Source organism: Pecten maximus, chromosome 10, assembly GCF_902652985.1.
Source record: "Pecten maximus chromosome 10, xPecMax1.1, whole genome shotgun sequence".
Classification (NCBI taxonomy): Eukaryota; Metazoa; Mollusca; class Bivalvia; order Pectinida; family Pectinidae; genus Pecten; species Pecten maximus.
Genome location: NC_047024.1, coordinates 798,638 through 818,068, shown reverse-complemented (window position 1 = coordinate 818,068; position 19,431 = coordinate 798,638). Strand labels below are relative to the sequence as shown.

The window sequence follows — 19,431 nt, the reverse complement described above, 5'->3', positions numbered from 1 at the left end:
ATCCATAAAACCTTGATTCGACGGTTGGTAGATTCCGGATTCTGTCTTGGGCACCCTGGTTTCCCGTCCTGCGCGCTGAAGTGTGTACGGTCAAAGTGTAACACAAGTACGACAGGTATTGGTACTACATTACTGTGTATCGACAGTACTCTAACAAAGTCGATCGCGCTGAGTAAGCGTTGATTTGATTGGTCGAACTGAATGCACACACCTTTCTCAGCACTCGTGTGCACATGAGTAAACTTGCGAGAATGGCGGGTTATGAAAATGTTCTTCAAGTGAAATATTCAGTGACAAGTTTATAAATGAAGGTCCATATATGATTTATCCTGCAACTGCCACCGCATTGTCGGAATACACCCACCGTATATATATTTTTGCTGTATATACGGCAGTGACGGAAAACAGCTGTATTTTGGAATCTTAGCACGTGCGTCAGTTCGACTGACCTACTTCAAAGTGAAACTACGTTTAAAAGACGAACATATTTCTGTGATATTTGACACCGTTTCACATAAAAATGATTATTTTCAGGATTGTTGGAGGATAAATAGGATACATAGTCAGTGTTTTAAAATATAAGCTGTATTTCTGGCTCGGGACAGAAAGACAAAAGTGGCGATTTCTTTACCCTCGCCAAAATACAGCTTATATTTTAAGACACTGACCATGTATTCTTTATGTATATACTATACATACATATATGGAACGTCATCACCATCGTGCCAAGCCCCTGTGCTCCGGAACCCAGTTTTGTCTGATGTTTGACCCTTCCAAATTACATGTAAACTGAATCGCTATCGTGACCCAGATAGTTTAGCTTGTACACGAGGTGTGAAAGGAAGTGCAAATGCTATCTACCCTATACAATGGACTTTCCCACTCTCAAATCAGTGTATTGGGAAAATATATCCCCGAACTGAAGGGTCGACCTGGTCAGCTGGTGACAAAGTTCGAAGGGCTGGTTAGCTTGACGATCATCAATCAATACGTGCGTAATTTTCAAAATACACTGACTGTGTTGTCCATATTGAAAGAACATCTGCATAGTAAACATTTAAATGTATAAATATTAGATATATTGTAAATTTAGCTGGTTAAACCTTGCAAGTTGCAGTTATACACATGTAGTTGTGAGCTTATACATGTAATGCAAATCACCTTGGTTACTTACATGTCTGACAAAAAAACAGGGAAACTATAGGTCTAGACGGTGAAACTATAGGTCTACACGGTGTACACGACGGTACGCATATAACGTACTACTTCAAACATGTAAAATTCCAAGGGCCGTGTTTACACCAGAGGGAAAAGTGAAGATAAAAAAACGAGAAAAAACTGTTTATAATCTACATTCAGAAGGACTCTCATATTCAGCCATCAGTGATAAGACCGGTTTGTCTAATCAGGATGTCGCAAAATTATGAAGATTTTTTATGCGACTAAGTCTTTAGCGCCCATCGTCAAACGGAAACCACTGAAAAGTAAAAAGGTGACTCAAGATGTTATGGAATTCATCGAATTCAAAAAGAAATGTAAGCCAAGTATTTAAGATGCTCTGGATTTCCCTGCTTCGTTCATGTCTGGATTTTTCCGACAGTGTGGATATGTATAATCACTGAAGGTATCATATAAGTTGTTCATAACAACATGGCATATATATGTGTGTAACAACCCATGTGTTCAACGAGTACCAGATCTTTATTAAATGCTTAAAACTTAACGTAAAAGTTGTCGTTGTTTTGCATAGTCATGTAATTATATATAATCGCACACGTGTGTATACACAGCCACGGTCCTGGTACAGTACATACTCCGTGTTCGCCCCGCCCCTTTCGGCACAGAACCAATCAGGAAGGTCGATACATTGTTTCAAGCTTATCGGTTGGCGATTCAATACAATCAACAGTTGCTGTACTACTATTGAAAAAGTACCGTACACACTTCAGCGCGCAGCGCAGCGCTGTAATGATTAGATTTCATCCCCATGACAAACAGAATGACTGATATGGTACATCCTGTCAAGTTTTGCCAGGATGTTGAATCCTCACCAACAGTAAAACGCACCTGGATTCCGCTGAAGTAGCTTCGTACTATTCCCCGTATATGATCTGGGATAAAGTAGTGTTGTAGAACTTCCTCAATTAGCGGATGTGGTATTGATCCATCTGCATAATTAGCCAGGTCTAGCCACACTACTGTCAGATTCCCTCGGGTGACTTGGCCTCTCTAATAAGTTGGCTTAGCACACTTTTTATGCTCCATACAACATGAGAAGCCATAGATAACATAGATGTGTGCTTTGCATAACATGGAAAAACCACTTTCGAAGAAAATGTTTTCCGAGATTACTCATTTGTGGCAAATGCTGTAGAGACAAGAATTGCTTCCATGCAGTTGTAGATCTTAAAATTGAAGGGAATTGTTTCCTAGCAGTTTAGTGATGATGCCTGGCACGACATAGATAAATACTAATACAATGATATATATATTGTAACTGTTTCTTTGTATATATACATTTGTAAGTCTTGTTCGGGGCCAGCTAGAATACTGTTGTCAGATCTGGTCTCCTCACCAATCTTTTCTTATCCATCATATCGAAGCTGATCAGCGCACGTTTTTGAATTTTATTTTTATTTTTCAAGGCAAATGTCGACTTTAATTTCATGTCTTATACTGAAGTTTGTAAGTATTTTAATCTTCCAAGCCTGGAACATAGTCGAGCATTTTTAGAGTGTGTTTTTCTTTTCAAATGTGTAAATACATTGTAGTGTATTTCACTGTCCTTATTTAGTTGAGAAGACTGATATATGTGTAAACGTTGGTGAGGTATATAAAGGAAACACCAGGGTTCAGGTTATTGGTTCTTTATTTTATGTGTCATTTGGTACCTGGTCGTAATCTATGATCATATCATTCCGTTCAGTTTTACTGTCAGAGAAAAAAACGTTAGAAAATATAGTGTTTTAAACAGGATTCAACGTAACTTGAGCTCGTTTGATCTTGTTCCAGACTGATATATGTGTAACCGTTGGTGAGGTATATAAAGGAAACACCAGGGTTCAGGTTATTGGTTCTTTATTTTGCATAAAGACCTACAAAACATATAACATGGACGTAGTACATTGACCGGAACAATTACAATATATTTACGCGACAATGGTGCACAACGCGACCACGGTAACAATTATGTAATGTAGAATATAGAAAGTTACATTTATAAAATACACATGAAGACAGACTTACCAGGGCTAGCTATAAAGTTGTCTGCACTGTCCAATGGCATGGTGGAGAATGAACAGGGAGCGGGGGACAGGAATGATACAATGTATGTGCAGGGAATAGGACGAAAAGTCCGTGCAACACTCTCATCCAATCGAACCTCTCTCATACGATGACGTTTGATAAGAGTCCTTACATGCACGGGACATACATGTAGTTGACACATATATATCCCGAGCGCCCAAGGGCTACATGTGTTTTATTTGTCTCTCGCTAAGTTTAAAGAACGACTAAAGAACATTATTATGCAAAACTGACTGTGATATTTTATACTTATGTTGTATTTGTTATCGGTTCTGTAAGTGGACCTCCGGGTCTGTAGAATAGGAAATAAATAAAAAAATAAATAAAAAATAAATAAAAAATAAATAAATAAATAAAATAGTTCAGATAATAGGCTCTCTGAATTATATAGTTTCTGAACATATACGAATTATGTAATAGATCATTTTATCTAATTCAAATAATTTTATATTGAAATTTCGTTTTTACTATTTCTGTAACTAGTCTATCCCTTAACAAATATATCACATCAAAACATTTGTGGAAGAGTTCATCATTGATTACAAACCGTTTGATTAGAATCTATATCTCACAAGTGTACTAAAGCACCTTAACATTTATGTTGACCAGAGACATATATCTATATATGTCTCTGTGTTGACTAATTATATATAGATATACAAGTCCCCAAAACTATGGATTTGTCTGTGATAAGCAATTTTATATTTAAACAATAATTGATTAATAAAAAAAAGTCGGGAATAAATAAATGCCTGTAGATGACAAGGCCATGGCTCTTCAAGTGTGAGTTATCTCCCCTCACCGGATGTTTAAACAAAGCACACGAACGATGGAAGACGATGAGTATGATGGATCAGATTTGGATCAGCAGTATCCACCACTGCTCAATTTAGGGTCTGCAGACGTATTGGAGGCTGTATGTAAACATGAGATAATCCCTTCCCATTGCTTCATTACAATAATACCGCTGTTATTTACGGCTATGAGATGCAGTCTATCTGTCTATTAGTCTATTACAGGTTGACAGATACAAATATATACTATAGGTAATAGGATATCTTCGAAGGTTCATATCGTAGGGTTTTTACGATTGTTCGAAGTTCGACAAGTAACAAAAATGTTAATATCCGACGATAAACGTAAAAAAATCACGAAATGAACATTCGAAGTCTTATAGGACTAAAGGTGACTGACTGATCGGACCTGCCAGCAGCCATCACCCATCACCATATAGAACTAGACACTGACAGTGATATATTTTCTAGCTCTGTATAATTATCAGACATATTTTATCAACTCTAAACATTCATTTCAAAGGGAGGTGTGTGAAGCAGGAGAGAAGGCTGGGTGATATATTAGTCAGAGAATCAGTCTAGATTTTAAAGAATTCAGTCTTAATAACCCTGTTGTATTTCCCGTGCATGCCTGTTACAAAGTATACAATAAGAAATGTCAACACCCTTATAAATACTTGTTTTGAAACCTTGTCAGCTATTCCAATATTCCATTTTTGCAGGTGATGAGGGCCAAGGATGGAGCACCAAACCAGTATCAAAGTTTCTGGGAGATGGATGAGGAGGGTGTTGATGAGGCCACAAGTGAAGAGATACAGAGTGAGAAACAATATACACATATGTATATCGCAACTGTAGATATTGTCTAAGGAGAGACCCACAATGAGGCTTAATACATTGTATCACAACTGTAGATATTGTCTGGGGAGAGACCAGAGTGAGGCTTAATACATTGTATCACAACTGTAAATATTGTCTGGGGAGAGACCAGAGTGAGGCTTAATACTTTGTATCACAACTGTAAATATTGTCTGAGGAGAGACCAGAGTGAGACTTAATACATTGTATTACAACTGTAGATATTGTCTGGGGAGAAACCAGAGTGAGGCTAAATACATTGTATCTCAACTGTAGATATTGTCTAAGGAGGGACCAGAGTGAGACTTAATACATTGTATCACAACTGTAGATATTGTCTGGGGAGAGACCAGAGTGAGACTTAATACATTGTATCACAACTGTAGATATTGTCTGTGGAGAGAACAGAGTGAGGCTTAATACATTGTATCACAACTGTAGATATTGTCTGGGGAGAGACCAGAGTGAGACTTAATACATTGTATCACAACTGTAGATATTGTCTGAGGAGACACCCAGAGTGAGGCTTAATACATTGTATCACAACTGTAGATATTGTCTGGGGAGAGACTACAGTGAGGCTTAATACATTGTATCACAACTGTAGATATTGTCTGGGGAGAGGCTTAATACATTGTATCACAACTGTAGATATTGTCTGGGGAGAGACTACAGTGAGGCTTAATACATTGTATCACAACTGTAGATATTGTCTGGGGGGAGACCAGAGTGAGGCTTAATACATTGTATCACAACTGTAGATATTGTCTGAGGAGATACTAGAGTGAGGCTTAATACTTTGTATCACAACTGTAGATATTGTCTGAGGAGAGACCAGAGTGAGGCTTAATACTTTGTATCACAACTGTAGATATTGTCTGAGGAGATACTAGAGTGAGGCTTAATACATTGTATATATCACATCTGTAGATATTGTCTGGGGAGAGACCAGAGTGAGGCTTAATACATTGTATCACAACTGTAGATATTGTCTGGGGAGAGACCAGAGTGAGGCTTAATACATTGTATCACAACTGTAAATATTGTCTGGGGAGAGACCAGAGTGAGACTAGATACATTGTATCACAACTGTAGATATGGTCTGGGGAGAGACCAGAGTGAGACTTAATACATTGTATCACAACTGTAAATATTGTCTGGGGAGAGACCAGAGTGACATTGTATCGCAACTATAGCTACATTATTTCAGGGGAGAGACACATACACATGTACAGTGAGTCTAACATTGTTGTCTAGGGAGAGACAGTTCTACTTTATGAAGAGATATCTATACAAATTTAAAAGTCAATGACCATTCACAATGTTTTGTTGTAATTGCACCCAAAATTTAAAAAAAATATATGAGAATTTGAGATACATAAATGTGTTTATCAGATTCAGACCAACATGTGCTTTTTGCATTTTCACTTCATATTGTTGCAGTAAAAAGTGTTGTTTTGAAATTGGTGATCTTATTTGCAGATAATCCAAGAGTCAGAATACTTTGGGCTGCAGAAAACAATGAGCGCGAGATAGTGGAGACTATGATAGCGGAGGACCCAGATCTGGTTAACGCTCGAGACAGTGATGACTATACACCCCTTCACAGAGCCTCTTACAATGGTCATGATGTTATTGTTAGGGTTAGTATGCTTTGAAATTTACATTTCCAATATAATTTACACACATTCAGAGCCAGTACCCTGTATTATAAAACCACATTATCTTTTCATCCATCCATGCAGTTTCTGTTTCTTTGATTACTTAAACAAGATCTAGTTTTGATGAATTTTCGGAAGCATTTATTACCTTGGTATGTAAAAAGAACAGAAGTTGAAATTTTAGCAAAATCCTCACATAATTGATAAACTGTTTTGTACTCTCAATATGTGTATATATTGATAGATTTAAATCAAATATTGGTACTTCCAGAATAAAACCATTCCAAAATTGTAGATGAAACATAATACAACAGTGTATTGTGACTGTAAGGACAACTAACAACAGACATATTGTTATCTAACACAGTTCTGATGGATGTTTACTGCTGTTTTAGCTTCTATTGACGCGGAAGGCAGATGTTGAGGCCAGGACTATTGATGGATGGCAGCCTTTACATAGTGCATCCCGCTGGAATCAAGCAGAGGTTGTGGCCACTCTCCTACAGCATGGGGCCCCTATTAATGCACAGACCAATGGCGGTCAGACGGCACTTCATCTGGCATCATCAGAGCGGGACAGTCGTGCCACGCTGGAAGTCCTTCTGACCAATTGTAATATTGATGTCAGTATCCGTAATCGTGTAGGGGAGACAGCACATGACATATGTCGTCGAACCAGCGAACACTGCTCTCTGTTCCAGATCACAGAGGACCACATCAACTCCTTACAGTGATAACCTAACATCTGTAGGATTTTACCGATTTATGAGCTTGAGTTGTGTCCCTTTGTCAGTAGGAAAATTCCAGCACTTCCCCCAGACATACTATGTATTTAAGGTAACCAAAGCTTGATGAGACTATGTATAACCTTCATGGCAACCAAAGCTTTATGATACAGTTATCCAAGTTTTATATTTTAAAGTGATGTGTTCACATTTAAAAGACAGACTGTTTTACAATGTGCTGTGCCAATCTGCTTGCCTTATCGAGTTATAATTAAGTAGCATTCTCTGACCAAGAAGGGACATGTATGCAATATGGAACATATCACCTGTCTCCCACCTTACTGTCTGGAGCCGTGTTACTAAACCGTGTACAGGTACCTGGTGTTTCCCAGGTAATACAGACTGGCCTCCACTACAAAGAGTGTCATATATAGGAATGAATGATGATATCTAGAAAACTATTTATAGATGTATTAATAGTTACGTGAGAAATGTGCGTTGTTGTTATACTTCCATAGACGTTGAAAGATGCATTATCGGACCCAGGTTTAACTTTTTGTACTAATTAGTAACCTGTGTATGAAAGTATATATATAAGTGTGTAAAATTATTGTATCAAGTTACTGAACAAAAAAAATCATGCATTTTATAAATAAAAATAATAAACTTCCTTAACATACTGCCTGGTATCAACGTAGAGTTGATGATGGCATTTTGACAAAGAGAGATAATTCAGTAGATTTGGTATCCATGTAAATTCTGTCTTCTACTCTACACCTCATTGATTCAATTGATAATTTTCTAGTCTAAATGCCCTGTGTATCATTGTACAGGTCTTATTCTAGTGGTTTCCGGGCAGTACTTCGGGGTGTTAAGTTATTTTTATGAGGACAAAGTGCAAATATAGTATCCAAATGGTCTCAACAAAAATATAATTTTAAGCAAATTAGAGATAAATGTGTTTTGTATATAAGTTTATACACTTACCGTTTGATATGTAAATCAAATATACAGCACATACATGCCATACCTACTGGTGAGAGATAAAATCTTCCTTATTTTCAAGTCATTTATTGCCTTCCAAGAGGAGAGTCTGAATTGTATTTCTGATCTCCTTCTAATCAGTCAAAATGGCGCTCATTACACATGAGCTTCAAAGCTTTGGCTAGAGTGATATTTTTGTCGCTAGAATATCCATCAACATGCCTACAAATAACTCTTGTTTATTAACAGACTTAAAATTAGTGGTCTGTTCATGATGCAAATGTTTGGCTATAAAACACAAATATAGAATCTTTCCTTCATAAGCTATTAAACTTGGTCCTCTTACATTGACAAAAATGGCTGCAGTGTCCAGATTGAGTTGTAATCATTAGAATCTGCTTTTGATCTAACTGTGTTGCTAGGCAACTATTTAGATGTTTTAGTGCCTGAGGTTATTGATATTGGAGCTCATAGAGCTGTGCACTCTGTTTTTATAGAACTGCAATTCCTATAGTCTTGTTGATATTATAAATGTACATGCATGATCCTATGACATTGACCCCCATTTTCAAGGTCATACATTGAATGCCTTATAACTTGGGATGACTTGTACATGCATTATTAAGAAGTAAGTATTACTATCTTATAGCTTCGATGGAAAGAATGTATAAAGTATGTCCAAATTTTGTTTTGTGATCTTCAATCCAATGACACATGGTAATATGTGACAGGACTTTAAGATCTGGAGTATTTATATATAAGGTCACAAGGGTCAAATTTGCTTTGAAAACAAACTATAAATTTGGAAATGTTTATGGACTATTTAAAGGAAATTAAGACAAGGAAGATGGACATGTTTGACATGGAATATTACTGCCACTGTCTGACAATAGCCTAGCTGGGGTTTACTACTAGTATTGTTAGCTGCCACTGTCTTACAATAGCCTAGCTGGGGTTCACTACTAGTATTGTTTACTGCCACTGTCTGACAATAGCCTAGCTGGGGTTCACTACTAGTATTGTTTACTGCCACTGTCTGGCAATAGCCTAGTTTGGGTTCACTACTAGTATTGTTTACCGCCACTGTCTGACAATAGCCTAGCTGGGGTTCACTACTAGTATGTTGATAACTTTATGTAAAATATGAAATATGGCTGTCATTTATAAAACAAATTTCTGAAATTATAGCAAGTCTGCTAGCCGTCAATTGAACTTATATAAGTAACTTCTGTAGGGGGATGAATAGGATTTGCATGAGTAACTTTTGTCCTTGCATGAGTTAACACATCGCTAGTACTGTCCTTATTGCTTAAATCTGCATGATAACTTAAATTGATAAGGATCTTTTTGTACCAGATATTTGATTGTAACAAAGGCTTGTTAGAAGCAACGCAAATACATTCAATATTTGCTTGTTTGCTACATTTTAGATCAGGCCTTTTTACACAACATTCCGATTATGATTGAGTTTTATATCATTGCGGTAATATTTAATATTGAATTGAACACTATGTCATCAGAAACCTGCCAATCAATATCACACATTTCATGTCAACACTTGGTTGTGATGAGAGATTATAATAATACTCCATATACATGTATTTATTTATTGTAAAACTTGATTACTTTATAATTTAAAGTCATTTTTGATATAACACAAGCATTCGGTCTGTATTACTTTTGATGCAGGTCTGTATTCATTCATATACATTATATTTGTTCATGAATTCCTAAAAATAGAGATGAGACAGTTTGACTAATAATCTAGTGTACGTAGCACCTATATCATAGACAACGACAGTCAGCCTTATAAAGATAATCCCTCACCCTAATAACACTGTACTCTTATAACCCTAAAACCTTCAGTCCTATACATGTATCCTTAACACTAAAACCTTCAGTCCTATAAACATGTACCCTTAATCCTAAAACCTTCAGTCATTTAACCATGTACTCTTAATACTAAATCTCTTACCCATTGTAACTTGTGCCCTTAACATTTAACCCTGCTAGCTGACATTCCTCCCTCAATGAAGAAGTACTCTCCATTATTAACTTGATTACCTCCCCTTAACAGGTAAAAATGTTGGTGCATGAGCCAAGCAAGTTGAAATGGAGGAGTACACTTGAAATTATTTCTCATACTAATAAATTGTATAAACACAATATATTCAAAATTTACTAGTGTAACATTGAAAATTCAATTTTGTTATTGATTGATGTGCATGTGTTAGAATTATCATTGACTATTAAGAATAACATCAACTAAGTTTTATCTTTGTCATTTCTAATTTTTATAATATTTTACATCCACATTTTTAGTTATCTCTTTAAAGTTTTATCAGGGGAGTTAAAATCTTACTGCCAGGCCATGTGTGACAGCCCACACAATATCCTGGCTGGCACTAGGCTCCAACATACCACTACATGTACAACGTTTTTGTATATCAGCTTTGTATATTCTACTACAAATTATACAGTTGTAGTAGTGTCAGTATTTTTGTTCACTTTTTTACACCTTTATATTATAATACAGTTCTTTGTTGTAGTCATAATTTTTTTTTACTCTAAATGTTGAAAGTTGTTGCTTGTGTATGTTGTGACAATATAATTCTGCAATAAATGATGTTTTCATTTTTACCATTTTCTCTTCTTGTATCTCTTCAGTTTAGACAGGTATTTACATATAACAATGAATTAGGAGAAACTTGTGTTGAAAACATCCTATGTCATCATGGGTAGTCAGGTGGCACAGTGGTTACACACTGCCCTTTCACCAAGACAGATGGGAGGTCGGGTGGCACAGTGTTAACATACCGGTACTGCCCTTTCACCTAGACGACCGGGGTTTAATTCCCTGATCTGAGGTGAAAAGGTTTGGAGGCCTCTTGTCCAATCAGATGGACTTCCCCAGGTTTTTCCTCCAAGACCCTTGTGTGCTTCTATCCAGGCCAACAAGAGTAATTCATAGATTAATTTGATATAACTATAATTATAATTGTTGTGAAATAATAAAATAAAATCAATACTTACTTTATCACATTTTTAATATGTTTTATAATCATAAAAGTATTACAATATTTCATATTGCACAAAACATTAAGGTTCAATGAATGTATCACATCACTGTGGAACTAGTTCATACAGACATAATCTGTAAAAAAAAAGATATTACACCTTGGAGGCTGGAATGGCTAATATTCTCCCAATCTCAATCACCAAGGAGATGGATCCAGTCTCCTTGGTGACGGCTGGAAATTCTACAAAACACACTCGCTCTTGATTAATCAGGATTCTCTCTATTCCCTCTCCAACCAAAACAAAAATGACACCTTTCTTGTGGACACCAATAAATAATTATTCCATGAATTACTAGCAATAGCACAGTATGAAAAGTCCATATGTTTTTACACTACCTTAGTTAGGAGTAGAAGCTATAAAATATAATGATCAGAGATTCATGGAACAGAATTAGCCGATAATCATTTTTCCTTCAGTGTCATATTTTCTTATAGGTGGCGTTGTGGTCGAGTAGTACACATGCTTGTGTACGTGGTATGTGATTGTTTGGTCATTCAGCGATAGTCCCTCTGACAGTGTACATGTTTTTTTGTTAGCAGCATGGACGACGAGGGCCAGGACAGGAGTTCTCATGATAAAGGTGACATTTCTAATACATTAGCTGAACTTTTGAGTGAAGTTAAAAGTCAGAAAGCTGAGCTAACGTCATTAAGGAATAAAGTGGGCGCGTGGCTCCACAGCTAGTGTTTTAAGTGAAGTTAGGAAACTAACAACTGACTCTGATTTTAATTGGCGCTTTGAGGATAACAAACTCAATATAAGTTCAACAGTGACAATTTGAACAGTGTGACCCAGGCTACATAGGCTTTAGAGAGCTTTTCTTGAAGTATCTGACAAAACTAAACTGCAGAATAAATTGATTCGTATAACAGATACGTTAGAAGGCGGGTGGAAAACCGTCTGCCAGTGTCACCCAGTTGCTAGTGACTGATGAGGAAAGCAAAATTTTTTTGGGGAGGAGAGCGGAGACTAGAGCTGTTAAGAAGAAAGATGCATCCCGGAAAAAATCTCAGCGTTTCAATCAAATCGAGTTTCTACTGTTAACACTGGTTTTATGAGAAACATGGATCAGCTATCAGCCGATTGGGCAGACCTTTATTGGATTCAGGTACTCCAGGGGTCCTGTAAGTCAGCCTGTTTACCTCAGGACAGGGACATCGTATGGAGGAGGGGCGTGCTTCAGTTACAGCGATACCTCAGGACAGGGACATCGTATGGAAGAGGGGCTTGCTTCAGTTACAGCGATACCTCAGGACAGGGACATTGTATGGAGGAGGGGCGTGCTTCAGTTACAGCGATACCTCAGGACAGGGACATTGTATGGAGGAGGGGCGTGCTTCAGTTACAGCGATACCTCAGGACAGGGACATCGTATAGAGGAGGAGCTTGCTTCAGTTACAGCGATACCTCAGGACAGGGACATCGTATAGAGGAGGAGCGTGCTTCAGTTACATGGAATTTGGCCAGTACAGATGTGACTGTCCGTACACAGGAGGGTCAGCGACTCCAGTTCCCCCACAGTTCGAGTTTGGCCAGTACAGACATGACTGTCCATACACAGGAGGGTCAGCGACGCCAGTTCCCCCACAGGTCATCAGTAAAAAGTGAGGTCACACAAATTCCATCAAAGGATGACAAGAACATTAGTATTTCACTAGCAATCAGTTAACATGTGACTATTACGAATACGAACCAGCAGGTAAGCAAATTTTAAGAAAAGGGGAAACTAAAAGGAAATTATGATTTCTGGAGGAATATTGTTACTAACGAATACATTTTAGACATTATTTTTAATGGGTAAAAGATACAATTTCAATCAAACCAAGAAAACTGTATTTTAAAGAATTAGAAATCGGCGTTAGCAGAATCTAGTTTTGTCAAAGAAGCTATCAGTGATCTTATGAAGAGGAATTTTGTTAGTAGTGATGTGTAGTGACATTCCGTAGAGTGTTTTTCCTGTCAGAAGGTATGGTCTTGGAAGGAATGGTGCTACATCCGGCAAACTTTTTCCAAGAGTTTTAAACCTCTCAAAGACATTTTAGAAACATGTTGTCATCAAAGCTTCTTTGAAGATCATATGTAACATAATTTTGGTATTCATCTAGCACTATTCAATCAACTCAACATTTCCACACAAAGTCATGTCCTCATGAAAGTCAATAATAAATTCCAGGTTATCAAATGGGGAAAAAAAAACAAAACATCTGGTTATATAATACAAAACCACAGATGAGGAACCATAAATCTGAGGTTTTTGTCAACTGGTGTTTACAAGCATGCGTGTATCTGTCTACCCCTGGTTGAAGAAAAGGTCATCTGTTACTAAACTATGTTGTTAAGCTCCATTGCCAGCCACTGTGGGAAAGACCCATGACTGGCAGAGGATGAAATAGTCTGTTACTATTTGTTACTAGATTAAAGGCGTCTTACTGATGTATGGTCATCTATTTAGAACTAAGGTAAATGTTAAGGTTGTAGATGTTAATAGGCAGGTTTTTAGTCATCCATAGCCAGGCAAGAGAAAACTAGAACCATCTGTTCACAATCGACAAATTCATAACCATCTTTTCACAGTCGACAAATTCATAACCATCTGTTCACAGTCGACGAATTCATAACCATCAGTTCACAGTTGACAAATTCTTAACCATTTGTTCACAGTCGACGAATTTATAACCATCTGTTCACAGTCGACAAATTCATAACCATCTGTTCACAGCCAAGATGATAATTACTCGACGAATTCATAATCATCTGTTCACAGCCAAGGTGATAATTACTCGACGAATTCATAACCATCCATTGCTAACCAAGTCCTCTTCCTCTTCCTCAATAAATAGCTTCTCCACAGACCTACAGACAAACAACATCAAAATTAACATTGATAGACAACAAGCATCCAAGGGTATACCTAATACCTAGATATTAGTAGATAGAAAATATACATCTGTCACTGTATAAACGTATCATCCAACTGCTATATGTATATACCTCATCATCAAGTCTCCACATCTACCTGTTCTATGTACATACCTCATCACCAAGTCACCACATTTACCTGTTATATATACATACCTCACCATTAAGTCTCCACATCTACCTGTTCTATGTACATACCTCATCATCAAGTCTCCACATCTACCTGTTCTATGTACATACCTCATCATCAAGTCTCCACATCTACCTGTTCTATGTACATACCTCACCATTAAGTCTCCACATCTACCTGTTATATATACATACCTCACCATCAAGTCTCCACATCTACCTGTTCTATGTACATACCTCACCACCAAGTCTCCACATCTACCTGTTATATATACATACCTCACCACCAAGTCTCCACATCTACCTGTTCTATGTACATACCTCATCACCAAGTCTCCACATCTACCTGTTCTATGTACATACCTCACCACCAAGTCTCCACATCTACCTGTTATATATACATACCTCACCATCAAGTCTCCACATCTACCTGTTATATATACATACCTCACAATCAAGTCTCCACATCTACCTGTTATATGTACATACCTCACCATCAAGTCTCCACATCTACCTGTTATATATACATACCTCACCATCAAGTCTCCACATCTACCTGTTATATATACATACCTCACCATCAAGTCTCCACATCTACCTGTTATATGTACATACCTCACCATCAAGTCTCCACATCTACCTGTTATATATACATACCTCATCACCAAGTCTCCACATCTACCTGTTCTATGTACATACCTCACCACCAAGTCTCCACATCTACCTGTTATATATACATACCTCACCACCAAGTCTCCACATCTACCTGTTATATGTACATACCTCATCACCAAGTCTCCACATCTACCTGTTCTATGTACATACCTCATCACCAAGTCTCCACATCTACCTGTTATATGTACATACCTCATCACCGAGTCTCCACATCTACCTGTTATATATACATACCTCATCACCAAGTCTCCACATCTACCTGTTCTATGTACATACCTCACCATTAAGTCTCCACATCTACCTGTTCTATGTACATACCTCACCATCAAGTCTCCACATCTACCTGTTCTATGTACATACCTCACCATCAAGTCTCCACATCTACCTGTTATATGTACATACCTCATCACCGAGTCTCCACATCTACCTGTTATATATACATACCTCATCACCAAGTCTCCACATCTACCTGTTCTATGTACATACCTCACCATTAAGTCTCCACATCTACCTGTTCTATGTACATACCTCACCATCAAGTCTCCACATCTACCTGTTATATATACATACCTCATCATCATGTCTCCACATCTACCTGTTATATATACATACCTCATCATCAAGTCTCCACATCTACCTGTTATATATACATACCTCATCATCAAGTCTCCACATCTACCTGTTATATGTACATACCTCATCACCAAGTCTCCACATCTACCTGTTATATGTACATACCTCACCATTAAGTCTCCACATCTACCTGTTATATATACATACCTCACCATCAAGTCTCCACATCTACCTGTTATATATACATACCTCATCATCAAGTCTCCACATCTACCTGTTATATATACATACCTCATCACCAAGTCTCCACATCTACCTGTTATATGTACATACCTCATCATCAAGTCTCCACATCTACCTGTTATATGTACATACCTCATCACCAAGTCTCCACATCTACCTGTTATATGTACATACCTCATCATCAAGTCTCCACATCTACCTGTTATATGTACATACCTCATCACCAAGTCTCCACATCTACCTGTTATATATACATACCTCACCATCAAGTCTCCACATCTACCTGTTCTATGTACATACCTCATCATCAAGTCTCCACATCTACCTGTTCTATGTACATACCTCATCACCAAGTCTCCACATCTACCTGTTCTATGTACATACCTCACCATTAAGTCTCCACATCTACCTGTTCTATGTACATACCTCATCACCAAGTCTCCACATCTACCTGTTCTATGTACATACCTCACCATTAAGTCTCCACATCTACCTGTTATATATACATACCTCATCACCGAGTCTCCACATCTACCTGTTATATATACATACCTCATCACCAAGTCTCCACATCTACCTGTTCTATGTACATACCTCATCACCAAGTCTCCACATCTACCTGTTATATATACATACCTCATCACCAAGTCTCCACATCTACCTGTTATATATACATACCTCATCATCAAGTCTCCACATCTACCTGTTATATATACATACCTCACCATTAAGTCTCCACATCTACCTGTTCTATGTACATACCTCACCATCAAGTCTCCACATCTACCTGTTATATGTATATACCTCATCACCAAGTCTCCACATCTACCTGTTCTATATACATACCTCATCATCAAGTCTCCACATCTACCTGTTATATGTACATACCTCATCATTAAGTCTCCACATCTACCTGTTATATATACATACCTCATCATCAAGTCTCCACATCTACCTGTTCTATGTATATACCTCATCATCAAGTCTCCACATCTACCTGTTATATGTACATACCTCATCATCAAGTCTCCACATCTACCTGTTATATATACATACCTCATCACCGAGTCTCCACATCTACCTGTTCTATGTATATACCTCATCATCAAGTCTCCACATCTACCTGTTATATATACATACCTCATCATCAAGTCTCCACATCTACCTGTTCTATGTATATACCTCATCATCAAGTCTCCACATCTACCTGTTCTATGTATATACCTCACCATCAAGTCTCCACATCTACCTGTTATATATACATACCTCACCATTAAGTCTCCACATCTACCTGTTATATGTACATACCTCATCACCAAGTCTCCACATCTACCTGTTATATATACATACCTCATCATCAAGTCTCCACATCTACCTGTTATATGTACATACCTCACCATTAAGTCTCCACATCTACCTGTTATATGTACATACCTCATCACTAAGTCTCCACATCTACCTGTTATATGTACATACCTCACCATTAAGTCTCCACATCTACCTGTTATATATACATACCTCATCATCAAGTCTCCACATCTACCTGTTCTATGTACATACCTCACCATCAAGTCTCCACATCTACCTGTTCTATGTACATACCTCATCATCAAGTCTCCACATCTACCTGTTATATGTACATACCTCATCATTAAGTCTCCACATCTACCTGTTATATATACATACCTCATCACCAAGTCTCCACATCTACCTGTTATATGTACATACCTCATCACCAAGTCTCCACATCTACCTGTTATATGTACATACCTCATCACCAAGTCTCCACATCTACCTGTTCTATGTACATACCTCATCACCGAGTCTCCACATCTACCTGTTATATATACATACCTCATCACCGAGTCTCCACATCTACCTGTTATATATACATACCTCATCACCAAGTCTCCACATCTACCTGTTCTATGTACATACCTCATCACCGAGTCTCCACATCTACCTGTTCTATATACATACCTCACCATTAAGTCTCCACATCTACCTGTTATATATACATACCTCATCACCGAGTCTCCACATCTACCTGTTATATATACATACCTCATCACCAAGTCTCCACATCTACCTGTTATATGTACATACCTCATCACCAAGTCTCCACATCTACCTGTTCTATGTACATACCTCATCACCAAGTCTCCACATCTACCTGTTCTATGTACATACCTCATCACCGAGTCTCCACATCTACCTGTTATATATACATACCTCATCACCAAGTCTCCACATCTACCTGTTATATGTACATACCTCATCACCGAGTCTCCACATCTACCTGTTATATATACATACCTCATCACCGAGTCTCCACATCTACCTGTTATATATACATACCTCATCACCAAGTCTCCACATCTACCTGTTCTATGTACATACCTCATCACCAAGTCTCCACATCTACCTGTTATATATACATACCTCATCATCAAGTCTCCACATCTACCTGTTATATGTACATACCTCATCACCAAGTCTCCACATCTACCTGTTCTATGTACATACCTCACCATTAAGTCTCCACATCTACCTGTTCTATGTACATACCTCACCATTAAGTCTCCACATCTACCTGTTCTATGTACATACCTCATCACCAAGTCTCCACATCTACCTGTTCTATGTACATACCTCATCACCAAGTCTCCACATCTACCTGTTCTATGTACATACCTCATCACCAAGTCTCCACATCTACCTGTTATATATACATACCTCATCACCAAGTCTCTATATCTACCTGTTATATATACATACCTCATCACCAAGTCTCTATATCTACCTGTTATATATACATACCTCATCACCAAGTCTCCACATCTACCTGTTCTATGTACATACCTCACCATTAAGTCTCCACATCTACCTGTTCTATGTACATACCTCACCATTAAGTCTCCACATCTACCTGTTATATATACATACCTCACCATCAAGTCTCCACATCTACCTGTTCTATGTACATACCTCATCACCAAGTCTCCACATCTACCTGTTCTATGTACATACCTCATCACCAAGTCTCCACATCTACCTGTTATATGTACATACCTCATCACCAAGTCTCCACATCTACCTGTTCTATGTACATACCTCATCACCAAGTCTCCACATCTACCTGTTCTATGTACATACCTCACCATTAAGTCTCCACATCTACCTGTTATATGTACATACCTCACCATCAAGTCTCCACATCTACCTGTTTTATATACATACCTCACCATCAAGTCTCCACATCTACCTGTTATATATACATACCTCATCATTAAGTCTCCACATCTACCTGTTATATATACATACCTCATCATCAAGTCTCCACATCTACCTGTTATATATACATACCTCATCATCAAGTCTCCACATCTACCTGTTATATATACATACCTCATCACGATGTCTCCACATCTACCTGTTATATATACATACCTCATCACCAAGTCTCCACATCTACCTGTTATA

The 19,431-nt window shown here is 37.7% G+C and overlaps 2 protein-coding genes across 3 annotated transcripts in view; one reads left to right on the top strand and one right to left on the bottom strand.

Moving 5' to 3' along the window:
- The first annotated feature begins 4,114 nt into the window (after positions 1 to 4,114).
- On the top strand, positions 4,115 to 10,968 carry LOC117335353 (ankyrin repeat domain-containing protein 49-like). Its single transcript, XM_033895290.1, has 4 exons — positions 4,115 to 4,222; positions 4,823 to 4,919; positions 6,441 to 6,601; positions 7,015 to 10,968. Exons 1-4 carry the CDS (start codon positions 4,136 to 4,138, stop codon positions 7,351 to 7,353), a joined length of 684 nt encoding a protein of 227 aa, XP_033751181.1. The 5' UTR covers positions 4,115 to 4,135; the 3' UTR covers positions 7,354 to 10,968.
- A 389-nt stretch (positions 10,969 to 11,357) lies between these two features.
- The window catches only part of LOC117335352 (vacuolar protein sorting-associated protein 18 homolog), a 100,438-nt gene continuing 92,364 nt past the window's right edge, over positions 11,358 to 19,431 (bottom strand). For both annotated transcript variants that reach the window (XM_033895288.1, XM_033895289.1), the window contains one exon: positions 11,358 to 14,262. In XM_033895288.1, the coding sequence (XP_033751179.1) occupies positions 14,199 to 14,262 (64 nt within the window). In that variant the 3' untranslated portion in view covers positions 11,358 to 14,198. The remainder of the gene's footprint in view (positions 14,263 to 19,431) is intronic.